Source organism: Fringilla coelebs (assembly GCF_963513975.1).
Source record: "Fringilla coelebs genome assembly, chromosome: Z".
NCBI lineage: Eukaryota > Metazoa > Chordata > Aves > Passeriformes > Fringillidae > Fringilla > Fringilla coelebs.
This window is the reverse complement of record NC_140031.1, coordinates 7,756,076-7,782,513: the sequence shown is the minus strand read 5'-3', so window position 1 is coordinate 7,782,513 and position 26,438 is coordinate 7,756,076. Positions and strand designations below refer to the sequence as shown.

General features: G+C 46.5%; 1 protein-coding gene across 1 annotated transcript; it reads left to right on the top strand.

Moving 5' to 3' along the window:
- Positions 1-11,654: 11,654 nt before the first annotated feature.
- Positions 11,655-25,516, top strand: LOC311165071 (aquaporin-3-like). Its single transcript, XM_084224806.1, has 6 exons — positions 11,655-11,812; positions 20,611-20,737; positions 20,896-21,033; positions 22,329-22,447; positions 23,181-23,398; positions 24,079-25,516. The coding sequence occupies exons 1-6, from the start codon at positions 11,705-11,707 to the stop codon at positions 24,251-24,253; spliced, it is 885 nt and encodes a 294-aa protein (XP_084080932.1). The 5' UTR covers positions 11,655-11,704; the 3' UTR covers positions 24,254-25,516.
- Positions 25,517-26,438: the final 922 nt, after the last annotated feature.

The window sequence follows — 26,438 nt, the reverse complement described above, 5'->3', positions numbered from 1 at the left end:
TGCAACAGAGAGGATAAAGGAGAAAATCAGCTAGACCTGCTGGGGTGCTTGAAATTCTTGTTTTGGGCTTGGACAAGGTGTTAAAGCATGTTTGTCATTTCCTTGGGGGGTTGGAGAAGTGTCTCCCATAGCAGTGAATGGCTCTGAAAATGCATCCTGCCCTTCATGCAGGGGCAACGGGAGCTGCCCCTGCCCTGCCTTGTGCCAATGACTGTCACCCACCTTGGGACCCTGCTCCTGCCACTGCAGCTCTGCAATCAGCAAGAGATGACTCGCCCCTGGGCACTGCTGTTGTATAAAGGGATGGGGAGGCAGGTTTCCCAGTCATAAAGGTGTTGCACAATTAATTATTCTGGCTTGGCTCCGGATCCCTGGAGCTCAAGGATGCCACACTACATGACTAGTGCAGCACAGGCTCGGCCTGTCTGAGCCTCAGGCTAGTAAATCACTTCTGCTCCTGTCTCTTCCCTTCCACTTGAGTGTATGCTCTTTCAAAGGGGGGCTCGATGGACCATGCTCTGAAGCAGCAGCACCTGCAGTCAGGGGGCAGCCAGAAACACATTCTAGCTCTCTATACTGATGTCTTCCCTCTCCCCCAAGGGACACGCCTGTGCTGAGCCCCCAGCTCACAGGAGAGCCAGCACTGCACTGGGTAAAAGCAAATCCCCATGCCTGGGCTTCTCATCTGTATTTGCCTGGCTCAAGGCTAAAACACATTTGTCTTGACAAGCCTTTCTCCTGGAAATTAAAGACCTTGTATTTTCTCCTCGCAGTGGTATTGTACCCTATAATCAAGCTGCTTCTCCATCTTCTCTCTGAAAATCTGAACATGCTGAACTCTCAGCTTCTTCCTGCAAAGTGTGATTTGCTTTAGCCCTCGGGTGAATTTCCTGGTGCTGTCTTCACTGTCTTTAACTTTTAAACATCCTTCAAAAGTACAAAAACATCCAAAGCCCCACAGCCCTGTACTCATCAGGGCTGGGTGTGGATATTCCTGTCTTGTTGATCTGCTGCCATGTGAGGTTTCCTCTCCCTCTCCCTCTCCCTCTCCCTCTCCCTCTCCCTCTCCCTCTCCCTCTCCCTCTCCCTCTCCCTCTCCCTCTCCCTCTCCCTCTCCCTCTCCCTCTCCCTCTCCCTCTCCCTCTCCCTCTCCCTCTCCCTCTCCCTCTCCCTCTCCCTCTCCCTCTCCTCTAGCTGGTCAGACATTTCAGTGAAAACCTTTTCCTTGCCATGGCCTTTCAAAAGCCGGCTCATGTGGCCAGGCACATTGGAGGGCTGTCCAGCCCTTGCAATTAGATGCTGGTGGATTTGGCAATCCCAGCAGGAGATGGAAATGCAGAGCCAGAACATCATGACTGTTGGACATCCAGCACTAAGAAATGTGTCTTGTGCTCATGCAGACTCCTCAGCAGGGGTCTCTGAGCATTATATTGCAGCTCCGGTTTGTAGCCAGCTTTGGTACACACACATCTCTGCTTTCCTTCATCCTGGGTCATGTGAAAGGAGGGAATATCTCAAGTATAATCCCAGGCAGTGGCCAGGGCCTTAAACTTGCTAGGGCAGAGACCAAACATGTCTAAACCACCTCTAGTGCTGCTCACGGGCCAGTGGTGCAGAAGGCAAGCAGGGGAGCATCCTCACCCAGGGCAATCAAGTTTTAGGGGCCAAATTCTCTACTGCTGAAAGCTGAAGATGCCTCGGTTTACACGCATTGAAGATTTATCCTGGCATTTTTTGTTACCCAAATCAACAATAACCTTGAGGTGTTAGCTTGGAGCCCATCCATTTCAGGATGCATTGTCCCAGAAACAGGACGGAAATGTGCCGGTTTACCAGGCGGCAAAAACAATAGTGATGAAAGACAGAGCAGTGACCTGAGTTCAACAGCTCCAGCAAAGGGAAGTAATAATAACAGATGTGATCCTTTACCACAGAGGTCCACAAGCTAGTCTAGAGTTTCATGGCCCAGAGTCACCCTAAGGGGAGTGTACATTCCAGAAACCTCTCCGAAGCACCTTACTGTAAGTGGCAACAAAAATAAAACCATAGGGCTGGTGTTGAGGGAGCAGTGTTCCTCCCAGAGCGATGAAACTCTGTTTCAGAGAGGAAAAGTTAATTCCTTTCTCAATATGAAGCCCTGGCAAGAGTTATTACTAGCAACTTGCCCTGCTTCCCAGGCTTGCTGTGGTCCAACTTGACACAGCTCACTAGGTTGTTTACCTGAGAGGATGCACCTCCCTTCTGGGACAGCACTGGTGTAAAGAATTGCCAAAGGAGAGGACATGTGTCTTGATCCCCCATTTGATATTTTTCTGATAGATATGCCTGATCTCAAGGGTACCTTGCCTCTCCAGCGTGGGCGGCATCATTTGTACATGAGTACACATTACTGAAGACCTCTTGTCATTTCACTGAGATGAGCAAAGAGTTTTGGCCTGTTTCTGAAGGAGCAGGATTACTGCTGTGACAACCCTGGGAACAATATGAGACACTGCAGTGAAGGGCTGCAGTCACACCACCACCAATGCCATTCCCTCTGCTACAGCTTTGCCTTCTTTCATGCCCTGGACCTGGATCCTTGCGGGCTGCCCAGGGCCCATGGCCCTTGGCTGAAAACCCAGCAGTTATTGCTGGCTCTCCACATGAGCAGACTCTGCACAGCTCATGCTTGGAGGCCTGCTGAGCTCAGCCACCAGCCTTGCTGCTGTTTCCCCAGGGCTTCAGGGATGCCCACTGGAAGAGATGCAGTGTGCTCTGCTTCCTGCTGTGGAGCCAGCTGTTCCAGTGCTGGGAGAGTGGGAGGCATAGCTCCTGCCTCTCAGGGATCTCAGAAGTGTTGGGATGTCAAAACCACCTGGAAGACTGCTGCCTCCCCTCACACACACCTTTGTGAGAAGCAAGGCAAGAAGTTTCCTATATTAGGTAAATAACAGCCTGGACTTCAGATTTCCTGTGATTTCTGTGAGAGCCACCAGGACCAAGTCTTCCTAGCCCATCCCTTATGGAAACCTGCCACAAATGACTGGCATGCCTTATTCCTCTTCAGTGTTCTACACTGGGATATCCCACCAGATTTTCTCTAGCCCTTTTACCCTTCTCTCCTCATCTCCGACTTGACGTGCCAGGGGGAAGAATGAATGAGCAGAATGGCAGCCATGCCAAGCCCCACTCCCTCACTGTTGTTTCTGCCAGCTGAGTGTGTTCATCATGGGAAGGGTGGGAGAGCATGTGTGGAGCCAGGGTTGGTGCCTCTTTGTAAGGGTTTTGCAAGGCTGAGAGGATGCCCCAGCTGGGTGCCTGCAATAGATCTTCCCGAGCCACCAGCAGGATGAGTGTTAGAGATCTTATCTTGCTTTTCAGTAAGAGGTATCCAATTTGCTGACTCCAGGTGCCCGACTCATGTCTGATTCAGGTCTCTGGGCTTCCTGCAGGATGTGGTGGGTGCAATGTCTGAGTGGCAGGCTCAGGAAATAGGGGGCACATCAGAGATCTCTCACCTGCACCTCCCATGACAGACTGGAGGGTTTGATATCCCCACCCTGGAGCTGGAGAATGGGTACATCAATGTGTAGTTAACAGGTAAAGCCGGAGAGTCTGTTCCCAGAGGATCCAGAGCTCCCTCCTGGGAAGCCCCAGTCACACACAACAGACTTTCATTGGCAGCTTTTTCTGGGAAATGATTTCCCAAGGCGGGTGTGTGGCAAGACATCCTGCTACAGCATGATCATTTTGATGCCTTGGCTGTACTGCCATGCTCCTGCCACCCTGCAAACTTGGTGTGACAAAGTGCTTGTGATGGGAAGATTTGGGGCTGGGGAGCGGTAATCTCCTCCCTGTGGTTTTTCAGCTCCCTGGCTGACTGCTGCTCTTGCTGCCTTCCCATTACTCCTTCTCTAGTCTGGAAGTGAATAGGAGCTGTGGTGGGGATGGGATTCTACTGTTGGGATTTACTGGGAGATATGGGCTGCAAGGACAATGGAATCCACTGCCTCTGCATCCCAGAAGGAGATAGGGACACAACAGCTCTCTGTGGGTGGAGGAAGGAGAGGATCTCCTACTTGTCACTTCAGAACACCCAGTGCTTGCCTCCACCTGGTGCTCCTTTTAGGTCTCATCCTGCTCTGACTGGATGCTGGCAGCTGACAGGGATGGGGGCTTCCTTGCCTAAGAGAAAAAGAGTGTCTGACCCCAGGACGAGGTGGCTGAGATGGGAAGCTGCTGCCAGCACCGGCTCAAAAGGCACTGGTGGCTCAAAGGAAAGCATGTCTTCCCTTCTGCCAGCTTCAAATCCCTGACCCCCCATCCTGTGCAGGACAGGCAGATCCTGTGGCTTCCAGCCTGGTTGTTCTCAACACCCAGCCCTGCCTCTGGAAGCAAGGGGCACAGGGAGATCTTGGAATCCCTGTGTGGGGTCGGATTGCCTCTGCCATGTACTGCTCTCTGCTCCCACAAACGACTTTGATTCAACAGTGGGCTTCTCAAGCTCAAAAATGGCCCAGCCCTGAACCTGAAGCAAACTGGGGCTTGGACTTCCTGTGTCCTCACACAGGAGCTAAAGGACGTATTCCCAGGCACGAGATTAGCCCTGTTTCAGTGCTCCTAGTTCAGGACTGAAATTCTGAGTATCTCCTGGATCCTAATTTGGAATCTGCTTTTGCTGACTCTTCTTGGGGTTTTCTATGTGTAAATCCCCACATTAATTCCTTCTGGGCAGGCCAAGAAAAAGAGGTCAGGACATTTTCATAGGGAAATGTTGGCTCTTTACTCTTGGGATATTCCAGGTCAGCCACATGTTTTGTCAACCATTGTAACTTCATGCTTGGAGAGTGAGGAAAAGAGAGTGGCTCTTACCACAGTGGCTTTCAAGTTCTCTGCTTTTCTCCTCCCATGAGATCAAGACTTCCTTGAAGGCTCCAGAACCAGATTAAAAGCTATTGCCTGAAACCAGCTCATGTCCCATGCCTGCTGATGTCTGTCAGGTAGAGGACATTATCCCTTTCTTTGGGAGAGGGGCTCTTCTGGGGGATTAGGAGGTGGGAGCCTGACTGTGTCTGCTCTGACTTTGGGTGCTGCATCCAGTGCACAGCCCAGCCCTTCTGTTTACAGCCCTGTTATCTCCACAGCCGCAGGCGCTCGTCTCAGGTGGCTTGTCCATGCCAAATCCCTGTTTCATTATGGAATCTCAGAAATGCCCATTACAATGCAGTTCCTTAATGCTTATTTGCTAAAGGATGATGTTTAATACTTAAACTACCCAGGGGAAAAAAAAAAATAGGTCACTATGGAAATTTCCCCAGGATTCAGGCTGATTTAAAATCAGCTGGAGGAATGAATGTCCCAAAGAGGACAGCAGACTCTGCTCTCACTTGAAACAAGTGTAGACAAGCTCACTTTGCTTTTGCAGAGGTGGATTTAGGGAGCGTCCAGGTGAACTGGTAGTTACAGTCCCTCAACAGCCCTGAAGACACAAGAGGCAGGGCATAGAGTTTGCTCCAAAGTGCTTTTACAGTTCAGGAGCCCAGTTCTCTTCTCTCAGGGTAAAGGTTAGAAGGAAATCTTCCTGCAAGTGAGATTTGGGGGTACAGAATTAGTTCAGGGTACAGAAACTAGGGAAAAAAAAAAGGATTGCCACACCTCCTTTCAGATTTAATCCTCTGATACTTTCTGCCGTTGCATCTCCTGGGAAGGAAAAACGTGTTACTTGAACTGGAAAATACTGAATATCCAGGCTCCTATGGTTTCTATGCTTTAACCTAACATTGTCAACAGCTGGTGCATCCCTAGCTGCACTTGTGCCAACACAAACACTTCTTGTTCTTCCTAATGTGCCTACTGACAGCAGTATGTCCCAGCTTGGTCTTGGGTTCATTGCATTACCTCATTTGAGCACTTTTGGTCCACACTGGACTCGGGAGACTCCATTCAGACGTTTGTTGTTCTGGCATTCCTTTGCACCTTTTATGCTTTCAATTCACCTTTCTTGAGCAAAGGTGGTCTGGAATTTAAGGGGCGTTGCAGAGAGAGACCCTGCTGTGAACTGTGGGACGGTTTTAAAGTTTCCCTGCTCCTTTTACAAATGCCTCACCTCACCTGTGGTAGAAACGTCTTTGCATGTTGCAGGTCTGCAACCCCTTAGAGACTGGGTAGGTTATACCAGTTACTGTAGCTGTCTCCACCTGGGATAATTGCTTTAGTCTTCCTTTGTAGCCCAACAAAGGGACGCTCCTAAAGTGATCTCATGGAATACACATCTAAAATTGCAGCTAGGTGGGTTCTTTTGCTCTTAAGGTGATTATTTCTGTGCTGAGGAACACCTCTAGCTGGGGTTAGGTTGGAGAACAGGCACACTTTCCATTCTGGGACATGTCCTCACCTGGTAGGGAAAGTTCTTGTCAGGAAAGCTCCTGACTCACACTTTGGGCTGGTGGAGCTTCACACCATTTCTGTGTCTTCTGCCTTTGCACTCTTTGAACTCTCCTGCTGTGGTGCACAACAGCAGCAGCGTCTCCAAGTAAGGACTGGCTCTGCAGCTCTCAGAAGAACAGCTGTCTGCTCAGAGCAGTTCATGAGAGAAGCCCCTGCCAAAACCCTATTTCAGGAGAGCTGTTTGTAATAGCTTTCCCTTCAGATGTGTTATTAAAAAGCTTTCTTTGGAGCAATTGATGCTTTTCCAGAGTGGAGTAGTTATTCTGGCGTGCAACTGCTGAGAGTGGAAAATGGCATCTCTGCAGGAATGATAAGTGGTGTACATTGTTTATTCCTGTAAATTAGGACAAGCTCTGGGGCGAGGAAGGAACTAGACCTGACAAGGAACCTCCAGGGGCACAGGTTGTAGTCCATGCCCAATATAGCTCTGGGGGATCGATCCCTGTGAGATACTTCTGAATTACATCAGGCATAGACTCATGCACCCTTTCCTTCACTTGGTCCCAATCAGTGGGCTTCATGGAGAGCTATTTTCTTGAAATTTAAAATATTGTTCTTACTACTATATAGTAATTCAAGTCCAATTGCGTTTGCCAGGTTCCAGGCCATTCTTTAGTGTCCCAGGAACCTAAGTTAGGATTACAGTTTCATCTTAAGTTTCTCCAAAACCAGGTGTCATAAGCAATACTCAGCTGTGTGGGTTATCACTGTTTCCTGGAGGAATTTCTTCATTTTTCTAACTCAATTTGGAGGGCAAGCAGACCCAGACATGAAACAAACACCTGGCTCTGCAAATCTGGAGATTCAAGGCGGGGTGTTGAAATCTCTATGCTTAACCCTCCAGCTACAGTGGTTTAGAAAGCTTATAAGCTTCCTACCCACCCACTTCCTACCCTGCCTTGCTAGGCAAGCTATAATTTTTATTTTTAATGAAATCTAATGAACATGTCACCATACTGCTCTGTCAAGTAGATCATGGGAAGGAGATGGCTAGAGGTGTCTTCCAAAGGGAGATTTCACAAGGCTGAATCCTGCCATGCCTTGACACAGTGACCTCTCTTGGCATAACGGCTTCTGCACCAGGTGACCCTGCCATCAGTGCAAAGAGTGACTCATTACAGATTTGGGTGATTCACGCTTTTCTCCCTATTGCATTGCACCATCCATCCTGGGATGAGTGAATAAATTTGGCTCGGACAAGCCGTGGGACCCACCAGCCCAGGTTTATCCATTCGCTTGCTTAAGAAAAAGTCTTGTTGCTTTGTTAAACTTGGATTCTAATAGGAAAAATTACATTGCTGGGGGGTGATTCAGGGTTCTGCAGAAGCCAAGAAGTTTACGAGCCTGGATTTATTTTGTGCCACTGTAGCCAGTAGGAAAACAGCTGAATGGGAGCAGCTAGGAATTGGTTCTTCCTTCATAATTTCACCTGTATCTTTTCCCTGGCATGTAGTGATGAGGGACGGAGCCAAGCGGCAAGGCTGCAACACAAACAGCACGCTTGGAACCTGGGTGTTAGTTTTGGATCTTGTCTAGGAATAACAGCCAGAGCACACAGTGAGTTTATTGTGGCACATTGCATGGTTCTGCTGGAGAGAAAGGAAAGGAATAAGAAAGTGACAAACATCACAGAGAAGTGCTCTCTTGGACCAGGATCAAAAGGCACAGGTTCAAATCCTGGATAATTCCAAGGTACAGCTGTATTTGTTGGTCCCAGAAGACACTGGAAGAAAAGTTTGAGATTTATGGCCAGAAGCACAACGTAACAATGTTGTCTCTGACTTCCCCGCTGAGTTGAATTTTCTCTTCTCTTGGACTTTCCTCTGGGCAATGAGCAGATTCCATAAACTGGAGTCTGGAGTGTTACACTGCCTTCATTTTTGACACTCTACAGATTGATAAGGGTAGTTCATTCTAGCCTGTTATTTTAATCACGCTGTGATTTACAAGAGAAATCCCTTGGTTGTACTTCAATAGCTCTGGCAAAACCACCAGGAAGTCAAGAATGAGATTTTTGCGACAGTTTTGGAAATTTCCCTTCTTTGAGGCTTTGTGCTGTGAAAGATGTTCTTTGGATGTCCATGCAAGGCAATCCGAAAGGCATGGATGTCTGTCCATGTCCACCCAACTCTAGGAGAGCCAAACAGCTCTGAGGTCTTGTCTCATTATTCTTAACTGCTACACCCTACCTTTTTATTTCTATCATTCGTGGATTTATTCTAACCATCAGGATGGGTACAGGTACCCTGACCACCAGTTATTGTAGGAGATGGGCTTTCTTGGAAATCTGTTGCTGCTCACGGACATCTTTAAATGATTTCTGTTTAGGATATGGGTTCCTAAGTCCAGCAGATAGGTGTAGCACAGCCGTTCCTGTATTGGCACAGAGCAGCTCCAGCAGTGTGGCCTTTCAGGCCTTGCCCACACTTTGATTAGTTTTTGCTTCTGAAAGGATGTCCCGCTTATTCTAGCGTTGCATCACAGTCCTTTCCCCAAGCTCCTTCCTAGATAATAACATGACTTCTTGTTGGGAAAGCAATTGCATAACTCCCTATTGCTCATTTTAAGTCACTGGATCTTGGGCTGCAGTGATTCACCCTCACAACGCCCCGAGAAGGGAATCTGATATCACTCTCCAATTTACTGACGGAAAAGCTGGGGTGTGGAAAGGTGAAGGATTTGCTTGGGGTCAGGCAGTGAGTCAGGCACAGAGCTGGTGTTGGAGCACCCACCCAAGCCCAGCTCCTCAGGCTTGCCTGTGTCTAGACTTCTCCAAGCACCAGCTTTGATGCTGGTCTTATCACCATCTTTACCATGTTGTGATCAAAAAAACCCCAGAGACAAAGTACCATGCACTGCCCCCTGCCCACCCCCAGTGGGGAAGGCAATGGTAAAAGAATGTAATACTTGTGGGCTGAGATAAGAATAGTTTAATAATTGAAACAAAATAAAATACACTACTACTAATTATAACAATGACAATGAAGAAGAGAAAGACAAAAAAAACCCAAGAAAGGCATGTAATAAACAGCACCATTGCTCACCACCCACTGAGGGATGCCCAGCCTGTTTCCCAGCAGTGATCAGCCAATTCCCCCCAGTTCATGCACTGGGCATGGTGTTCTATGGCATGGAATATTCCTTTGGGCAGTTTGGGTCAGCTCTCCTGGCCATGCCCCCTCCTGCTTTCTTGTGCACCTGCTCCCTGGCAGAGCGTGGGAAACTGACCAGTCCTTGAGTTCAACTGCTGAGCAGCAGCTGAAACATCAGTGTGTTATCAGCATAATTCTCAACTGAATCCAAGTCACTAGTAAGAAGGAAATTAATTATTCCAGCCAAAACCAAGACATACCATCGACCTTGGAACCTCGACATCTCCCCTCCCTTCCCTATTTGTGAGGAAATACCTCAACTTGTAGCAGAGGGCCTCAGATGCTGGAGGCAGAAGAAATATTCCTACCTGCTTGGAGAGCATCACAACCTCCCATGCTTTTTGCTCCTCACCTTTCTCTCTCTGGTCTGATGACCCTGGCATCACCACCAGGGAAGGAATGGGATCTAGCCTAAATAAATCTCAATAAAACTACACCACAGAACACAGCATCTACACACTGGTGGCTGTGTGTTTTAGCTTGGGGAGTGCCAAAAGGGTAAAACACCCAACAAACAGCTTAATTTCTGGCTGTGATTGCTTTGCTAAAGCATCAGGGGAAAAGGACAGGGCAGAATATAAAGGAGAGGGGAGTGCAGGAGGAACTGAGGAGCCTCCATGGCTCTGGTGATGTACTGCAAGATGACGAGGGGAGAGATATGGAGAGAAGGCTGAAAATGGGTGTCTTGAGCCCTGATTTGCAAATCCCAGCTGCAGCAAGCAAGCATGGGGCTGATGGAGCACTCACTGTGGTTCAGAGGACCCCATTGATGCTGGCAGTCCCAGACTGGGCTTGAGCACAAAATAACGAGGAAAGTTTCCTGCCCCTGTAATTATGTTTGGACTTGAGTGTTTCCCTGTATTTGATTCCTCACACATTATTGCTTTCTTAGCCACATTCCTGACTGCTTCTTGTGTTGGCTGCAGTTTCTGTACAAAATAAAGGCCCATTCACCACTGTACTAAAAAGCTCTGTTTTTTCCACAGGAAAGTTGATGGTTAAATAACGGAAAGAGGAAAAGCTGGGCATCTGTGGCTTTGCAGAGAAGACGGGGGAACAAATCAAGGAAAGGGGTCACTTTCAGTCCTGCAAATTCAGCCCTGCAGCTCTGTATCAAGGCCTGGTGAGTCAAGGAGCCTAGGGAATTTTTACTACTCACTTAACAAAAACCAGATGCCATGAGCTGCACATGTCCTGTGAGCAGTCCTCACCTCAGATGGTACGGACTGGGACTGCTTTCATCCAGGCCATCTTGTGGAATAGTCCTAGAATGATACAGGATGTTACTGATGATGAAAAGGCAGCAAGGGTTGTTTCCTGTCTGGCTTGGTAAGTCTGTGGGCTCCCCACTGAGGTCCTGTGATGGGGATTGGCTCTGCACCGGGAGCCTCATGTCTTTTCTTTACTGCTTTCAGGGGGACGGGGCTGCAAGGGCTCTCCCAAAGCTCTGGGAGGGTGAGATAACTTTGTAATGACACAAAAGTATTTGGACCCAAATGTAGATTTCCATGGAAAGAGGCTTGGTCTTGTTCACAGTACCAGCTTCAGCTGGGTAACTGCTGGAGTTCAGGAGAGCCTCAGACGTAGCTATAGGAGTTCAAACCCTTCTGCCTCCCAGTTTTTCTGTCAAAGCACCTACAGCCTCTGAATCAGCACAGGAGCACACATCACTTTACCACCCTGCAAGAGCTGGGGAGGGAAGGAAATCTGAATGCAGGGTACCACGCTCACACAAATGGGTAAGGCACTGCTCAGGGTATGCATTGAAGTGAAGCTGGAGAAGGGCAGATATGGCCCTGCATTTTAGCTGGTGATGAAAACAGCAGTGGCTTCAGCAGGACACATTTAATTCCTTCTTCTTATGAAGGGCCTGAATATTTTTCTCATCTATGCAAGCAATAAGGAAAATGAAAAAAACCACCCACGCTGTCTCATGCTGAAAAGCAGGAAAAAAAAAAAGTTGGGTTTGAAGAGCGGGTGGAAGGGGTGTGGTTACCCAGGAGGTGTGTCAGGCATCGATGAACTTATTTATAAGCAAAGGCAGCTGTGCTGGAGAAGAAACTTTGCTGAGGCTTTGTCAGCTGCTGCTTTTCCCCTGACACCACTTGAGCAGCACCTCTACTGCGATGGGGCGGCAAAAGGACATTCTTGCTACCATTGAGGAGCACCTGAGGATCAGAAACAAATTAGTGCGGCAAGCACTGGCTGAGTTCTTGGGGACGCTGATCCTGGTGGTGAGTGGGGGCTGTGGTAAGGGGATGCTCTCTCACCTGAGGGTTTGGGGGAAACTGTCCTGCTGAAGGGGCTGCGTTGCTGCCAGGGTTTGCATTGGGAGTGAACCCAGCTCTGGTGCAACCTGCTGCAAGGGGTCTGGAGCACAGTCCCTGTGCACAGGGAAAAAATTCATGCACATTGCTCAAGGGTGGATGTTGGGATTTCTTGCAAAATGTGGGCTCTGAAGAGCTTGTTGGGTGTGTGGAAGCTTCTGTGTATCTGTGAAGCGCAGGGAGCAAAACATCTCTGTGAAAGCAGCAAGCGTTTTGTAGAGATCATGCAAAACTTCCTTTCTGTCTGCCCTGGGATATTTTCTTGGCTCTGAAATACTGCAAGTGTTATCACCTGAGGAACTGAAGGAGGTTTGTTTTGGTTTTTTTTTTTTTCACTTAGCTTTCCCCATGCATCCCATCATGAAGAAGTAGCCAGAATTTAAACTGTTGCAGTGTCCTTTTGCTGTCAGCCGCTGATTCCCCAGGGGCTTGTCAGTGGGGCCGCATGATACCACGGCAGCTCCAGCTGACAGCCAGCTGGGACCTGGTGCTTGCTATCAGTCAGTGTGCTTTTCAGTGGCCAGTGGAGATAAAACTCTTCTGCCTGTTTCCAAAGGGGCAGAATATACAGAGGGATACAACAGGATAAATGTGTGTCTAACGCCTGAAGTTGCAAATGTTTTGAGTGGCTGCAATTTGCTTTAAAGGCAGATATGAACAGCTAGGAGAGTTGTGTATGAGCTGTGTGGAGTAAATACTGGTGTAGAAAAAAGGGATATTTGGCTTAGAGTACCTGCATCTGAAAATGCAGGACTGCCCAGCTGGCCTCAGGTTTGATGCATATACACTGAGGCAGAAATGAGTTGGGGTTCGCACAGTGGATATCTGCCGGTACAGGTTCCTCTGAGGTGGGGTAAATCCAGAGCAATCCTGCAGGTTTCAGTGGAGTGACTGTGGGTTTACACCTCTTTGTAACTGGTGGCTGAACTTCCTGGAGAGAAATCTAAGGGTTGGAAGGATTGAAAGCAGAGGAAGGCTTGCTGAAGCACCTGGGGAACAACACAAAAAGACTGACACAATTATATGCTTTCATAAATAAGATTTTTTTTTTAATGATGAAGAGAGGATTTTGGAATCTTTTCTGGCAGCTTAGGGGGACTCTGCTAAGACTGTGTAAAATGTTGCCACTCTTAAAAGAAAGCAGCTTTGTATGGTGCAATGGCTTTATTGTCAGAGCGACCCAGCTTTGGTGATTTGCAAACAAGTCCTGTTGATTTTTCCAGGAAGGGTTGTTTGGAATTAAGGTGGGTAGAAGGTGATAGGAAAGTGATTAACAGTTAGAAGATTGCTGTCTATTAATCACAGATGTTGCTGCTGTTAGTCTCAGGATTGAAACAAGGTAAGTGGTGTAACGTGGACTAATGCCTCCTGATAGCAAAGCCAATACTGCTGAGGAACAAGACCAGCCTTTAGCCACTTGGGTCTGAGCTTTCAGAAGGGCTCACGATCCAAACCCCATTAGTCCATCCTCTGACTGTAACAGCTGGCACTACAGTGACTACTTTTCCTTACACCTTGCCTCTCCAGGCAGAGAGGAATTGGGATCTGCTCAAAGCTTGAGTAAGCATTTGATCCAAAATCATAAGCAGCCTCCAAAATGGCAGTGGTAATGGGCACCCATCGGCCACGCTGGACACTGCATTGGCAGAAGTGGGCAGCACATACCTTGTCCTCAGGAGCATAAAACCTGCTCTGTTTCAGTGTGTGTGTGTCTAAGTTTGCAGGCTGAGCCTTCATCATGTTCAGGAGTTCCTGAGCTGGTTTTTGAGGCACACTCAACTCCATCTTGTAGGACTTGCAAACTTGTTTAGGATCTCCTGCAGCATCTCTGCAGTGGATGGAGCGCTGTGGGCTATCTGTGATCATGTGGGAGAAGGTGGGGTGGGCTTGTGGGAGAAAAGGGAAAGTCCCAAACTCAGTGAATGCTCTTGTGTGGTCAGAAGTTCAAAACAGGCTACACCAGAGGAGAATGGGTTCCAGGACTGCAAGCTTGCAATATCCAAGCCAGTCAATCCCTCTCCAACTTCGTGCTGTCTCAGTCTATTCCTGTGAAAGGAAACTTGCAGTTTTTTCTTTATTACCACCCTGATTCCTTTTCATCTTTTTATTATTTCACCTACATGAAATAGAAAGGGTCTTGAAGGTGGATTCCTTCCCCTTTCAGTTGGCCCAGACAATTGTTTGAATTGGATTTTCTCCCAGGACAGAAATTGTCATTTTGTACCTTGCAAAAGTCCCTGTTGCCCACCCTGCCAGCAGGTTGAGCTGTGTGTGTGCGTGCATTTAGATGCATTGTACCCCAGTAAATATCTGTTTTGGGATTCACAGTAAAATACCTGAAGAAAGATCTGAATGCATGAAAATTTTCTTCATGGGAGATGGAGTTGACTAAACACAAATATGTTTGAACAGAGTATTATCAGGGATTGATTTAAGGTTAGATGTTGTTCACACTGAAATAAACTTCCTGAGCCCCAAGGGAGGGAGACAGTTTAAAGTTTGCAGCTTACTTTAAATTTCACTGTATAATGTAAAACTTGTCCCACTGTGGATATTGGCACTGCTTCAGCTTCTTGCCTCCTCCCTTTCACTTGCATAAAGACTGCAGCTCTCTCAAACTCTCTAGACAAAAGCTATTGCAGATCCCTACATAGTCTTGCTGCATGTAAGAATTACCCTAGTGCTTGATTTTATTTTTCTCATTTTTTTAAATAGAGTGGTTTGAGCTGGAAAGGACTGTTAGAATAGTGCCTCTTTTTTCAAGATAAGAAAAATAATCCAGCTGAGGCAGCCAAGCCATGAAGAATGCCAAGGCGAGTTGCTATATACTTGTAAGCCACTTCTGCTGTGCAGAGCACCTTGCATAACTTTTATTTAGTTTGTGGGTGGTGTCTCTATTGTTGCAAAAATAGTAATGCTGATTCTACATACATCTCCTTTGATACTTAAATTGGCATTTCCCCTCTTCAAAACTCACTTTCCGAGTAGCTCTTTAGGCTTGAGCTTTATACCTGTGTTGGAAGCACCGCTTGCTGGCAATCGTTAAGCACTACAAACGCCAAAGGCATTTTCCCAGTCCCTTGCTGTTTGTGTTATTACTGTAGCAACGCACTAAACCCAGATTTCCATGGTGGGTCTCCGTGCCTCTCTGTAGGCTCGGTCTGTTTGCCTTGCTCTGCTAGCAGTAAATACCAAAGCTGGCTCTGTTTGACTTTTACATTTGCAGGAGAAGTAATGTGCTGATTATGACTGATTTCCGAGTGGGTCTCACTGTGAATCACTGCTGTAGAGGCACAAAGAAAGAACAAAACAACTCCTAATTGCTTTTGAATTGGTGCCGCCTTGACTTTGCGGCTAGGTGGCAGCTTTTTGGGGTATGACGGTGCTGTAGACCGCAGAAACAAAATCGGCAAAGTGGTTTAGATGACTAAAGCAAGGGGAGCTTCACCTCGTGAGATGACCACAGCAAGGGGAGACCCACTTAGGTGTCGGCAGCTTAAAGCTGCCTGCTCGTCCCACAGCTGTCTGGGGCAGCACAGTAGTTCCCATAGCTGCTGTTTGATTTGGGGTGGTTTGCTTAAAGCTGGCTTGTCACATTTGGAAAAAGTAATTTAAAAAAAAATAAAATTAACAGTTCTTGGTTAATGCTTTGCTAGGCTGTAAAAGGGAGCGGAAATCCGTGCTGTAAGCATGTTGAGTGCTGCTGATTCTTCCTTGCAAACGAAGGACCTGGTGGGTCCTGTGCTGCTGGGTATGGGGACATGGGAAGTGGCAGTGCTGCCTCTTTCCCTCAACCCTTCCACCAGAAGGGGTTGAAACTCTTCAATAACTGTCCCAAACTGTCCCTTCTTGCTGTCTCACTCCAGGAGCAGGACATTTCTCCTTCCTACAAGCAGGATGGTTTGGGCACCAAGACTTTCCCTTGGTGGGAAGGCAGCTTTTCCCCAGGAGTGCCCAACCCTGTGACCAAACCCCCCCCAGATGCACTGGTCTTTCTAATGGCTGAAACCTCTTGGTCTGAACAGTAGTAGGGGACATAAGAATAAGTGTTTTTCCTTCTGTGTGTATGTGAACAACCTAAACCAGTGAATTTCCTCCCTAGTGCCGAACTCTTCTGCTGAAGGTTGCTCATGTCTCCAGCTTTGTGCAATGTTTTTTTGTAGCATGTGATGTATGTGGGGCGCAGTTTTGCTTAGACTCTCTCATCTCTCCAGCCCTGCAGCCCTGCCTTGGCTCTGGTTCAGTGGGTGGTGCACAAAGAGCTGTAACATAACAGACCATCTGCTGCTGCCCTTCCTGCAGGGCTGCTTCTGTACAGGCTGCCTCCAGCTGTGCTGGACAAAAAAACTGGGCTGTGGGGGTCTAAGGTGTCTCCTTGCTTTGCAAATTGAGAATGATGACCAGCCTGGTTGTTTGAGAGATGCTTTGAGGAAAAGCATAAAGGATAGTGCTCCTTGCGTTATCTTTTTGTCGATGGAGAGTATCCTGCCATGTGAGCTGTGGAGTTCGAGATCTCTGCATGCTGCTCCCTGCCTTCTCCCTGTGAAGAGTGGTACCCTATGTGTGTCCAAAACTTAAAATCATCTGTCAGTATCTCTGGGTCTCCTCCTTCAAAGCAGACTCATGCTTTGACTGCATCTTCTGGCATCTTCTCCATTAACCAGAGTACATCAAGGGCTGACCAGTCTTTCCCATCCACCAGGGTGGGATTAGGGTAGATTTACAGCAGGCTTCTTGCCTAATCCCTGGTTTATTTGCTGGCAGAAGAGCTGTAATTCAGGTAATTGCACTCCTCCTGGTCTATGCCAGCAAAGCTTTCCCACCTACATTTAGAGACCTGTCTGAAGTCGAAGAGCAAATGCACTCAGGCCTTTTGTGTTGCACATTAAGGTGTAAAAAAGCGCTGGCAAAGACAGGAGGAGACAAGAAAGGAAAGAAACCTGGCTCTTGTGCGGAGGAGTTCTGAGCACCATGTATGAAGCTCATATGTGAAGCAATTTTCCACAAGGTCTGCCTGAATAGGCTGCCTTCGGTAGCCTTGTTTCTTCATGAGCTATTGCAACTTTTTTAACCTCCATGGTTCTTTCCTACCAGCCCTTACTGGCTGCTGGGCTTTTATGTGTTCAGACATTGAGATAGGATGTTTTTATCTTGAGTGATTGAGACAGGGTGTTTTTATCTTGGGAGACAAAGCCAGCTGCTGTCTCCAAACATGCCCTGGACACAGGGAGCTCAAGGTTTCCCAAGCATGAGGTATCCTCTGCAATGGATACCTATTTTCTATTATTTTCTTTTCCTATTTATTTGCTGCTCTTCCTATTATTTGCTGCTGCTTCTGGCTGGTGCCTCCTTTGCACAGGGGTGTTCTTCTCCCTTCTGGAGTCTGGCAGCCCTGCCACTCTTGAACCCATTCCTGCAGAACAAGGATTTAGCCCTTTTTCACAGTGCAAGAAGTTGAATCACCCCATGAGCAGTGAGAAGCCTCCCTGTTACATTTGCTAGAGTCAGTAAGAAGAAATTAGGGAGCAGGCATCCATTAACCTGGTTAATGGCTGCATTGACTTCAATTCCTTGGAGAGCAGGTTTAACACATTGGAGCGATGCTTTATTGCAAGTATTTTATTAGCACTTTAAAACCACTTTTGAACTTGGCTAGTATCGTGGGTGTATAACAGTTGACTGCTGCACCTACTGTCATGGGAGGTGCTAACCTGGGTTTCTGTTGGCTGGATATTCTTCTAGAAGTGTTTTTTACACAAAAACAGAACAAAAATACACCTCCCTCCCCCCCCTTCCCCCCAAACCAAAGCTAAACAAATGAAAGAGCAAAACAAACCCCCAACAAACGCAAATGAAAGACAAAACCACAAAACAAAATGCTGTGGGAGGCAGGTTATTAAAATCAAAAGAATGGGGTGTGATCTCCCCTTAGGTGTGCACCACTGTCCCTGACTACAGTGATACAATATTGCCTAAGAACTCTTAAATACATTGCATGGATTAAAAAGACTGGGAAAAATGTTGAATTGCCCTTATTTTACCTTCCTTGCCTTTCAACACAAGCTAGATGCTCATGAATAGAACTCTGTGAGCAACGGACAAACAAAACCTAAAAAATTAAAGCTGAGGTTCTCTGGTCTCATCAGACCTGGGAAAAGGAATTGGAAGGAAAACTAGCAAAGAGCAGAAGTGAAAGTGGTGTGATTAAAAATTGTTTTGGCCACTACCACAACAAAACTTTGTAGTGTCAAGGTACTTGCCACAGAAGTCCGGGTGAGCATGACTTGAACTGGCTCCTTAGAGTCAAATCCCGTGGAGGGATGTCATGCATGACACTGTATTTTTGTGTTTAGTGGAGCCCACTGTTGCAGGATGGGACTGAACACCTGCATATCAAAGTTCAAACCTGTCCCTAAGTATCACTGTGCTCTTTTAATCTGCTGAGGGTTAAGTTTTCTACTGTTACACTGAATTAAGCCAAATAGTGCTCATGGCTCATCTGATAAACAGTTGTAATGGTCCTGTGGAGTGGCTTCGGGGTGTTTTTGCATGGCCCATAGACTCCTTTCTGAGGAAAAGCTCAGAATGCGACTGCCAGGTGTAGGATGGAGGAGAGGAGAATGGGGAATGACCTCCTGAGATAACCTCTTGAGAAATGGCAGGCCTGGCATTCCTCCAGCTCAGGGGAAGACCTTTGTGGGTGATCAGGGAGGTGGAGGTGGGAAAATTTTACTCCGTGGTTTCTGCAACCAAAAGGTATGTGTATAACGAGCCAGCCACCATCCACCTGCAGAACTGCCAGTTCTTACAGGGTGAATAACACAAATACCTACCTTCATCACTAGGGATCACCAGGGGTAAACTCCACCAAACTCAGGCTTTGTGGGCTTGTCCCCTGCCTAGTCAGACTAATGTGCTGTGTGGCCTTTGAGAGGCAAAGACCATGGCCATGAAATCTCTCCAAAGCTTGGTGGGGCTTGTTTGGGGAAAGGGAGAAACAGGATTCACCCTGGTTATTAGCCTGTATTTATTTGCTAAGTTGGAGCTGTGCTTCGCTTGGTGGTTTGGGCATAGCTGTTTCTGTTTGCTGCCAACAAAGAAATCTTTTCTGCCTTTGTCTCGGAGTCTCCTCTGCCATGGTTTCCCAGCTCAGTAAGGACATTGTAGGGGCTGTTCTGACTGCACCCAGTAGAGAGCAGTGCTGGCTATGCCTCCCTCACCGACGAGTCCAGCAGGTTCCTTTATTCTTTTTACACAAGGCCCTTGTGTTGGGCACCTGGTTCCTTGTCAAGAGGCACGTATTCACAGTGTCCACCTCGTGAATCAGCCTGCAGCCTCCCTGGCTACTCCTTTCCAAGTAAGCTGAGTGCACCTTTTGCTTTGCTAGCCATTCTTCAGTTGTCAAGGGTATGGGAGGGGATGTGTTTCGTATGTTTTGTCTTTGCCTCTGATTTGGATCATGTGTTGCTCAATAGGCATGTCCAGTGTTGGCTGAAGAATTGACAACAACAAACCTGGCCACCTTGGTGCCTGTTTGGTGGCTTATCCTGTAGGAGTTGATACCACCTCTGTGGCAATTGAGAAATTCTGGGATGATGGAGTTCATGGAAGTAAAAAGTCTTTCTGGGGGTGTAGTTGTGGGTATGTGGTCAGAAGAAATAAGTCAAGCCTTGATCCCTAGATTTGAGCATCTCATGAGCAGGCTGTAATCTCTGTCCTAGTTTAAGGATCCTCTCAGTACCTGCCAATGTGGTAATTCCAAGTGATAATACACCAAGGGTCAGTTCAGGTGGAGCTGGTGGGAGATACAAGCATACAGATGATCAGGTTTAGAGCTCTGTAAATTACATGTTGCATAGTGGAAAGACTTACCAAGATAGAAAGCCTGCAGGTGGATGACTGATGACCTGAATTGCCAAGGGAAACTGGTTTGAGCTGTTAAGGGTGAGCATAGGAATGAGGGCTTTTAGGTGCAGTTGGGAAGAGGAGGATTATCCAGTTAGAGTGACCATTTTTAAGCAAGACCTTCCTTAGCTACTAGGAAACAGTTCAATCATCCAAAATAAACAGCTTTTGTCTGCCAGAGTGTTTGGTTTGCTCCACCCCTGATCTTGGACAGAAGGCCAAGACTGGCTGTGCTGGTGGACTCTCTTGAATATGGACTTTTCTTGATGGAACCTGGAAAAAGAACTCCATGAATGGCAGGCTGAATGTGGCCGCCTTCAATCACAACTGTATTTCCAGGCATTAACAGAATTGTTCCCTACAAATCTATGTGCTACTGTGCCAGACGATTATTAATCTTTTTAACACAATGGTACCCAGATCGCTCATCAGCGTAGCTGTACTGTGAATATCTCAGACCAGGATGATATCTGGCTCATCCTTCTCACCTGGTATCTTAAAATTAGATGTTTGTACAAAGAATTTCAGACCCCTGTAGATCCGTCTTGCTTTTAATTTTAGCCCTGTTTTTAGTCCATACTGCCAGGAGATAGATTTGTCTATGCCCTTTCTTCTTCCCTCCCATCTCTAGAGATAATGTACAAATACTTTGACCAAAGACAGAAGCTGTGCAGCCTTTGAGTCGTGAGTGGACTATGATGTCCCATGAAGGTGTAAGGAGATCATCGGCAGACATTGGTCAGCAGCTGGCCCTGATGTGAAACAGAGAGGGTAATTTCAATCTCTTTTTCTCCTCCTAGCTCTTTGGCTGTGGCTCTGTGGCGCAGATCATTCTCAGCAGAGGGACTCATGGAGGTTTCCTGACTGTCAACCTGGCCTTCGGCTTCGCTGTAACGCTCGGCATTTTGATCGCGGGACAGGTGTCAGGTACGTGCGGCTCCACCTGGGCTGAGTTTCACTTGTGCCACTTGTTGTGCAGGCCTGCTTTTCCTGAGTGGCACTGGTGTGGAAGCTAGTGCCCCTGGCACAGCTCTAGGACCTACATTCTGCCCGAAAAAGTACACTAACCACGAACTTTTCTGCAGGTGGACACCTGAACCCAGCTGTCACTTTTGCCATGTGCTTACTGGCCCGGGAGCCCTGGATCAAGCTACCAATTTATGCCCTTGCACAAACCCTGGGGGCTTTCCTTGGAGCTGGCATAGTCTTTGGGCTGTACTATGGTAAGTGTGGAAACCCTGTGTCTTTTTTGAGGTGAGACTACTGTGTTTGTGACTCACTGCAGGAAGGGAGATTTCTGTATCAGAGAGGAGCACTTGCAGTACAGTATTCCAAGAGACCTCCTTGCTGTGTTTGTGGGATGGCTCTCCCATTCTCATGATGATGGGTTCAGGCCTCCTCAAAGCAATCTGAAGGCCACCCAGCATTGTCAAAGTGCAAGTCTTTGCCCTTGAGTAAAGAACACTGGACCTCTGGTTGGGCTCTTTTGTATCTACTGGTCTTCCAGAAAAGTCAATGAAACACTGGCAGTGATGAAGGTTTTATATCTCTTCACTGCTCCAGAACCATTTTCTCATTCTTGGCTTAAAAAATGAAGTCTTCACTGTCATGTCAAATGCATTGTCTTGTGTTAGCTTCCAGATAATGTGGCTTGTAGCAGATTTTGCTGCTTTTATCAGAGTGATTCCATACCTTGGAAAGCACCTTACAAATCCAGTTCCTCATGCCTCTATTTCTCCTGTGTGCTTTTCATCATCATTGGGAGATCTTCAGTGGGCGAGAACTAAATTTTTATGCTGGGCCTTGCTGTTCCTCTAATATCAAGTGTGACGTTTGGACTCAGACTTTGCCTCCTGATTGTTTCTGGCAATAGGAGTGATGTTCCCTGTAGCTGAGTGGAGCATCTGGGTCACTGTTGTTTCCAGCTGGAGGAGGAAGCTACCTCCCCAGCACTGGCTGGAACTACTTTTCACTTTAGGAAGAAGCAAGGAGACCTACCTTCCTCTCAGTAAACATCAGGGCAACAGTTCAACACCAATTTCCTTTCCAGTTTGTGGATTGAGGCTTCCTCTTCAGAAGGGATTTAACCCCATTTTAGCTACCTAACCCATGGAAAAGCTACATTTAGAGGGGTCTGGTTTTGTTTCCACTCGCCATGAAGGAAAGATAGACTGTCCTAAGTTAGTTATCCAGCTTCTACACAGTGGTAGGCAAGGCACTGGTGGCCCTAAAGACAACCTTGGGAGTTATAACTAAGAAAAGTGAAAGAACAGCCCAAATCCTGTTTGCTGATGCATATCACTATGTCATGTTTTCACACCAAGACTGATACCACAGGCGTTTGGTTGCCTTTGGGGGAGGGTTGGAGTCACCTTTGCTTCTTGACTCTCTTTCTTGATGCAATTAATTGTTAGGAACAGGGACTAATGCCATCTGCCTCTGAGCTTGACTGGTTAAAAAGCTGTGGTGGATGATGCCCTAAGTTGATTTTCTTTTTTTTCTCCTACTCTACCTCTAGATGCTATCTGGGCTTTTGACAATAACCAGCTCACTGTTGTAGGAAAGAATGCCACTGCTGGTATTTTTGCCACCTACCCATCTGAGCATCTCAATGTTGTGAATGGCTTCTTTGACCAGGTAAGAGGGTGCTGGGAGGATGAAAATGTGTTTGAAGAGGAGCCTTTTGGGTGGGTCTGAGCCTCACCTTTAGTTAGAAAATGAATTGCAATTTAAAGATAAGATATCCAGAAAGTTTTTTTGGAGTTGACACAGGAATCTTCACTAGCCCATAGGAAGAGCAGGGCCAGAAAGGACCTTACAGCCAGAAGGCTTGTGCCAGGGCATTAACGAGTGTTGCAATGCTGGTCAGGACACCAGAGAAAAGAATCCCATTTGTCATAGTCCACCAGGAGCCATTGTGTGAGGAATGATAGCTCTTCCTCGCTCTCACTCTGGTGAGTGGTTGTGGCAGAATCCAGAGTCAGCTGGGTATGGGTGGTGGTTGCTGTTGAATGTGACTGTCTCCTAAACTTGTCATCAACCACAAAGGGGACAGCTTCTACCCAGCCACGCTACGTGGGAAGGAGGTTTAGGAAGATGTTTCCAGCTTTTCTGGCTGCCTAAAGAGCTATTTATAACACTTCTGGTGGTAGGCAGAAAAGTGTGAGTTTGATTGAGGTTCTGGGCTGACATAATCTCAAGAGAGGAGCACACTCCACTCTTTTATTCCTATGGCTGCTGTGGTCTGATAGTGTCATGGCATGACACTATCTCTTCCTTTTAAGAGAATTACATCCCAGAGGAGTTAAATAACTGGGTTAGAAGATTAAAGTGGATTTTATTCTTGTTTTCCTTTTTCATTCCTCTCCAGTTCATTGGCACTGCCTCCCTGATTGTTTGTGTCTTGGCTATTGTTGATCCCTACAACAACCCCGTCCCCACCGGGCTGGAGGCTTTCACAGTTGGTTTTGTTGTCCTTGTTATTGGAACCTCCATGGGCTTCAACTCTGGCTATGCTGTCAACCCTGCCAGGGACTTTGGGCCTCGTCTCTTCACAGCCATTGCTGGCTGGGGCATGGAAGTGTTTCGGTAAGTGCTTGGCGACAAAAACCTTGAGCATCAAGGGGAAATAAATTATGAATTCAAATAGATGGTAGCTCTGGCACTATAAAGAGTCTTGGCAGCCACAAGGTATCTTTGGATTGTCTAAATGTTGCTAAAAGACACTGTCTGCTTTTTGGCTTCTTAAGAAATCGTGGAAGCTGGGCAACTTCCAGTGGTGAGAGCAAATGACATAACTTTGCTATCAAAGAGGAAATGTAGGAGCATCCATGAGAATTTCAGTTGCACCTTGAACATGAGCATATCATGATTTTTAAATGGTAGAAAATGAGAAGTGTTGTTATTTTTGGAGACAATTAAGAGAGCCATGTTATCAAGGGTTGCTTTCCTGCAAGCAGTGGGAGGGAATTGAAGGTGCCTAGTGTAGGCACAACAAATGCTTCTCTCCTTTCGTGGTGGAGAGACAGTCTTGGAAGTCCTGAAAGTAGCTGTTCTGAATTGCTTGTCAGTGGGATTTAAAGTGTTTTTTTGTGTGTGTGGCAACGTTTGCCTTGGAAGCTCTGCAGGCGTGCAGGTGCTGCTGTCCTGTGCAAGTGGGTGGTGATAGCTGCGGAGGGTCAGGTCTTGCATGGCTCCAGATCCAAGTGCAAATATCCTAACTCTTAGGCTGCACTTCTTACCTTGTGCACTTCCTTTTTGTTTTTCAGGGTTGGCAAGCCGTCCCACTGGTGGTGGGTTCCAGTTGTGGCTCCTTTCCTTGGGGCAGTTGCAGGAGTGATTGTCTATCAGCTGATTATTGGGTGTCACGATGAGCCTTCTCCACCTGCCTCCGAGCAGGAAACAGTCAAGCTGGCTAACGTGAAGCACAAGGAGAGGGTCTGAGGAAGCTGCCACCCACATCTGGCAGGTATTCATTACTCAGGACTGCAGCTGGCAAAAAGAAGTAAAGAAGAGCTTCAAGAACAACAGGAAGAGTTTTTTACCTGTCTAGTAATTTTTTTTTCTTTTGTATATCCCTGACACATTTGCTTTTGATGTTTCCCTGTGAGCCTTCCTCCAAATGCAGTATCATGTAATCTTTTCCTAATAGAAGGGGATTGAGGACTGTAGGAGTCAGGAGAGAAGTGGGCATTGTTGTCCAACACAAATTGGGTGGTCAGGAATTTGAAGCTCTTTTGAGCTAAGTTGCTGAAATTTCCTGTGACCTTGGCAAACTGCTTCCCTTCAAACCTGCGTTCCAATCTGTAGAATGGGGATCATGCAAAACATAAATTGTTTTGTTGGCATGGATTGGAACCTCCTATATCCTGGAGGAAATTTGCCTGTGATTCTGTGGATCAAATTCTGCTTGATGTTGCTCAAAGTCAGCACCTTGACACCAGGAATTAACTAGTCTAGAGGATTTTTGTTAGTCAAACTTTCATATCACTTATGAATTCCTAGATATTGTATCAGTCAGCTGATCCATAATGTCAGCTCAGAGTGTAAGAATGCATTGGATTTTCATTTAATGCTAAGAAAAAATGTTTACAAACAAGCACATCCTGGTGTTACAATAAAAAATTTTAGTATTGCCATCTCATAGAAGATCCCATGTAGGAAATCCTTATTCTAACCTGGGCTAACCTAGACAGAAAGCTTTGCTCCCAGAAGCAGCTTTTCTAATTAATCAGCTTTGTATATAAACTGCAAGCAGCTAATAGCCAAGATCCAGTGGAAACACAGTGTTGCTTAAGTTGTGTGTGTTCACGTAAATTTTACAGTGGTGTTGTTGGGGGTTTATTTTTGTTGTTTTAGTAGATTTATATATAAATATTCTCCTTAAAGCTGTTACTAAATACCAAGGTTGGGATGAGTTCTTGTAGAGATGTACGGGAACTGCCAATTCTCTATCAGCTTTGAGATAATTTTGGGTTTTCCTGGGATGGTCTTGGATTATGGAATTGGGGTTTGTGGAGCACCTCCTTTTCTACCTTGCAGAATAACTGGGATATCCCTGGTACTCATGGCTGAGGGACTGAGGTCAGGCACCTCCTGTACTAGCAGTACTGGCATCTCAGGGGATCTCTGGCTCTCCCAACGCCATATTATTATAAAGTATTTGAAAAAAATATTGGTTGTGAAAGAATTTGTAAGTCCCATGCACTAGAGAAACTTGTTCAAAGCCTATTTCTTTAATGTGTGAATTAATTAAAAAATGTATCTTTATAAACATTTCCATTCACTAAAAGGATGTATTCTTTTTTTTTCCTTTTTAAAAAAATAAAAGGTCAATACCCACACTGTAAACTGCTAGTGTCGGTTGTATTTTTAAGCGGCTGTCAGTAAACTTCACCATGAAAAGGAAGTCATCTATAGCAATAGTTTCCTCAAGCCCTTTTCCTCTTCAGCCTGAGCAAAGGGGAATTAACCCTTTGAGGCAGTACATCTACATGCTCCGTTTGTGTTTTATGCCTTTCCCTTTCGGGGTGTGATTTTGAGGCATGTGGAGGAGATGGAGTAGCTGTGCTCAGTGTAGTGACCAAGGTATGGGCTGGGGGTGAGATTGTCCTGCTGTTGAGCATCTTATTCTTAAGGCAAAAAACACCACTGGGTAAGTATTTGTCCTTCACCCTTTGTACAATTTAAATTCCCTTACTCTTCTTTCACTTAACATAGTTCTGAATGCAGAACCCTACTCTGCCTTCATCTACTGTCCAGCCCCATCTAGCATATATTACACGAATCAACTTTGTTTTTCTGTAGCTGTGCCAGGCAAGGAAAAGTACAACAGACCTGAACACAGTGCTCACAGAATTAGACAAGCAACTTACCTATAAATAAAATTCTTGTTGCTCTTTGGCTGGTGTGTGTACTGCTGTATTTTTCCTGTATTAACTGTGCTGCCTTAAAATAACTCATCACTTCCCACATGATGCCATACTGAAGAATTCAGTGAGGTCTGGATGAATGTGGTTTCCGACAATTCACCAGCTAGGAATCAAATGGCTTTTGGAAAGAAATTTCCCAGGTTTGTTTGATTTACTCTATGTGCAGACAGCACATTGGTTTTTTTATTTCTAACACA